The 2880-nt window shown below is 43.6% G+C and overlaps 1 protein-coding gene across 1 annotated transcript in view; it reads left to right on the forward strand.

Moving 5' to 3' along the window:
* Positions 1 to 2484, forward strand: part of LOC119315641 — an 11764-nt gene extending 9280 nt beyond the window's left edge. The window contains exons 2-4 of the mRNA XM_037590181.1: positions 879 to 1115; positions 1219 to 1365; positions 1685 to 2484. Of these exons, the coding sequence (XP_037446078.1) occupies positions 879 to 1115; positions 1219 to 1365; positions 1685 to 2344 (1044 nt within the window). The 3' untranslated portion in view covers positions 2345 to 2484. The remainder of the gene's footprint in view (positions 1 to 878; positions 1116 to 1218; positions 1366 to 1684) is intronic.
* The last annotated feature ends 396 nt before the right edge of the window (positions 2485 to 2880 follow it).

Genomic DNA, 2880 nt, shown 5'->3' on the forward strand with positions numbered 1-2880 from the left:
GGGGATTATGCACGGGGCGAGTGGGCCGGCCTGGGGGCCCGATGGCCTGCTGGACCGAGGCCCAGTGGGGGGGGGTGCTCCTTTTTTTTTCTTCCTTTTGTTTTCTGTTTCTCTTTTGTATTTTCTTTCTTTTATTTATTTTTTGTTCTGTTTTATTTTTCTTATATAATAGTTTATAGTTTTACACACCACTTGGAGATATTCTTGGACCTCTGAAAATTTTCCTCTATGAAGATGTATAGATGTCTCATTGGCCCATCAACTTCACACACCACTTGTTTAAACTCCTATGGAAGACCTCAGCCATGCTCAGACACAAAATTTTCATTTGGCCGCTACTATATGACAAGGTCAATACAAGAAACCTCTTGAGAAGAAAGAAGATATATCTGGAATCCTATAATTGTGTTCTTTGTAGTGACCAAGTGGAAGAGACTGCTATGCACCTATTCTGGGATTGCTCTTTTGTCCTTGCATGCTCGGATGAGATTATGGTTGATAAGAAGAGGGGCATCTCTAGTTTTGATGATATCTGTTTGGCAATATCAGCACCCCCGTCAGGCTTAGCCATGGACATCATACTTACGAGCTGTTGGAGTATTTGGTGTGTGCGTAATGATAAGATATTTAGGCGAGCTGTAGCTCACATGCAATGCTGGAAATATTGAGTTAATTGCACAGAAGTACCACAATTCAGGCATCACATGCAGATTGGTACCACAATTGCTAATTTTTGCGTGTCAGTACCAACATTGGTCCAAATTTTTGCAAATTGGACTAAAACGCGTATTTATACGTATTGACGCCCGATCCGACAGGTCGGGCCCACCCGTCAGGTGCCACGCTGGCCAATCGGCGCGTGCCTGCGTGCTGACTAGGACGAGCCGGTGCGCTGCTGTCCTAACCGGCCCGGTCGCACCAGCTCCAGCCCGGCCGCACCATTCCCCTCCCCCTCCTCCTCCTCGCTCGTTTCCTCCATCGCCGCCGACCGCGTCCCGACAGCCGGCCGGCCGCCGCCCCGCCCCGCCGTCGCCATGGTTTTGGAGGACGAAAGCAGCGACGACCATTCTAGCCCCCCGTACATGCATTCTTCCTCCACAGACGGTCTCAACGAGGTCAGTACAGGGTTAGGGTTAGGGTTTCATATTTGGGATTTCTTGATTTGGTTGATTTCGCTAGGTTTTGATTTGGCCATTGTCTTTGTGCGAGCTTCTGCAGGTTCCTTTCACCATTGAAGATCCGGATTACAAGGGGCTTGAGCTGGATGTGATGTCTCCATGTGAGAAGCACGGCATGGCATCTGAGAGGCTTGTTGCCTTTGAAGGAACAGACACAGGCAAGAGGTTTTTAGCATGTGCACAGCCGGTATGTATTGTAGGATTGTAGGCATACTGATTTTTTTTCTTACTTGGTCAGTGCCATATTGAATTCTGTTTGCTGGAGTACTCTGCTTGGTGTCAACATTTTGATTCATAGTGGTTAGAGTAGCTTATTTAGGTCAAGCATGAGTATATTTTGCATTAGAACAATGGCTGAACCTAGTCAGTCAGCTACTCAAGTGGTTGCTCCTCTTGTTAAATTTAGTGGTCTGATGCTAAATTTAGACATTCTTTTTGGCAACTGCAGTGATTTTGTGTAATTACTTGCTGTATGAACTGTTTTGTTGTTGTTATTGTTTTTGCAGGAAGGTAGCAATTGTGGCTTTGTTGAATGGGTTGATCACCAGTGGCCCCCAACAATGCAGAATGCATTGTTGAAGCTATGGGCAATGGTTGAAGATGCCAAAAGTGCTAGGGTGAATGACAATCTTGAGAATTCTTTCACTATCCACCATCTGACAGAAGAGAAGAACAAGCTGGAGGCCAACTATGACAAGCTAGTCCAAGATGTGCATGAGCTGATGAACTTCCAGGAAGATAAGGTGGTGGATTTCAGGCATCTGCAGTCTGCCATTACATATCAGCAGGAGGTAAGAAAAGAACTGACTGATGATATGAAGGCAAAGATGGCAAAGAAAGATGCAGAGACCCAGCAACTTACTCAGAAGTATGAGGTGCTGCTCAACCTGACAAGAGCTCAAGCAACAGTCATTCAGAACTTGAAGTTGAACAAAATGAAAGAGAAGCAAGTGCTTACTGAAGCTAGTATGAATTTGGAGCTGAAGAATGCAGAGCTAACTAAGTGTCAGGAGAAGCTCACCCAAGAGAAGCTAGAGTTGAAGCTTCAGGTTGCTGATCTGCTTAAGGGAAATAAAAAGCATATTGAAGAGAAGTGGCAGTTAGAGTTTCAGAATGAAAAGTTGAAGGAGAAGTTCAGGGGGATTCAAGCCATCTTGGAGAAGTGAAGAAGATGAAATGAGATTAGTGGCATTGCTGACCTTTTGGGAATGATGGTTGTGTAATGACCTAGCATCTAGGAACTAATGTTGTGTACTGTATGCTTGTACTAATGGTGAACTATGGCTGTGTATGTATGTAGTAGTTATGCTATTCATCCTTTTGTGAGAAAAAGATGACCTATGCATTTGAAGTGGAACTCCTCTATGTATTGTGAACAATGGTTATGTATTGCTATGTATGGATCAGTTTCTTATTATGTATGGTTATGTATTGCTATGGTTATGCTGATTATGTAGATTGTACATTATGACAATGTTGCAGCAAACCAGACAGTACATTGCAATAAAAGAGGAACAAGACTCACTAAATCTCATTGCATCAGAAGATAACTTCACTGATTCATTACAACTTGATCCATTACAACTTAGCTACAACTGAAGCAACTAACTAACTTAATATCTTGCCTGCAACTAAGCCAAGCACAAATATAGTGAAAAGAAACAACACATTGTGAAATTTGGCCCTAACCCCTGCAATCTCT

The sequence above is a fragment of the Triticum dicoccoides genome, chromosome 6A (genome assembly GCF_002162155.2).
Source record: "Triticum dicoccoides isolate Atlit2015 ecotype Zavitan chromosome 6A, WEW_v2.0, whole genome shotgun sequence".
NCBI classification, from domain to species: Eukaryota; Viridiplantae; Streptophyta; class Magnoliopsida; order Poales; family Poaceae; genus Triticum; species Triticum dicoccoides.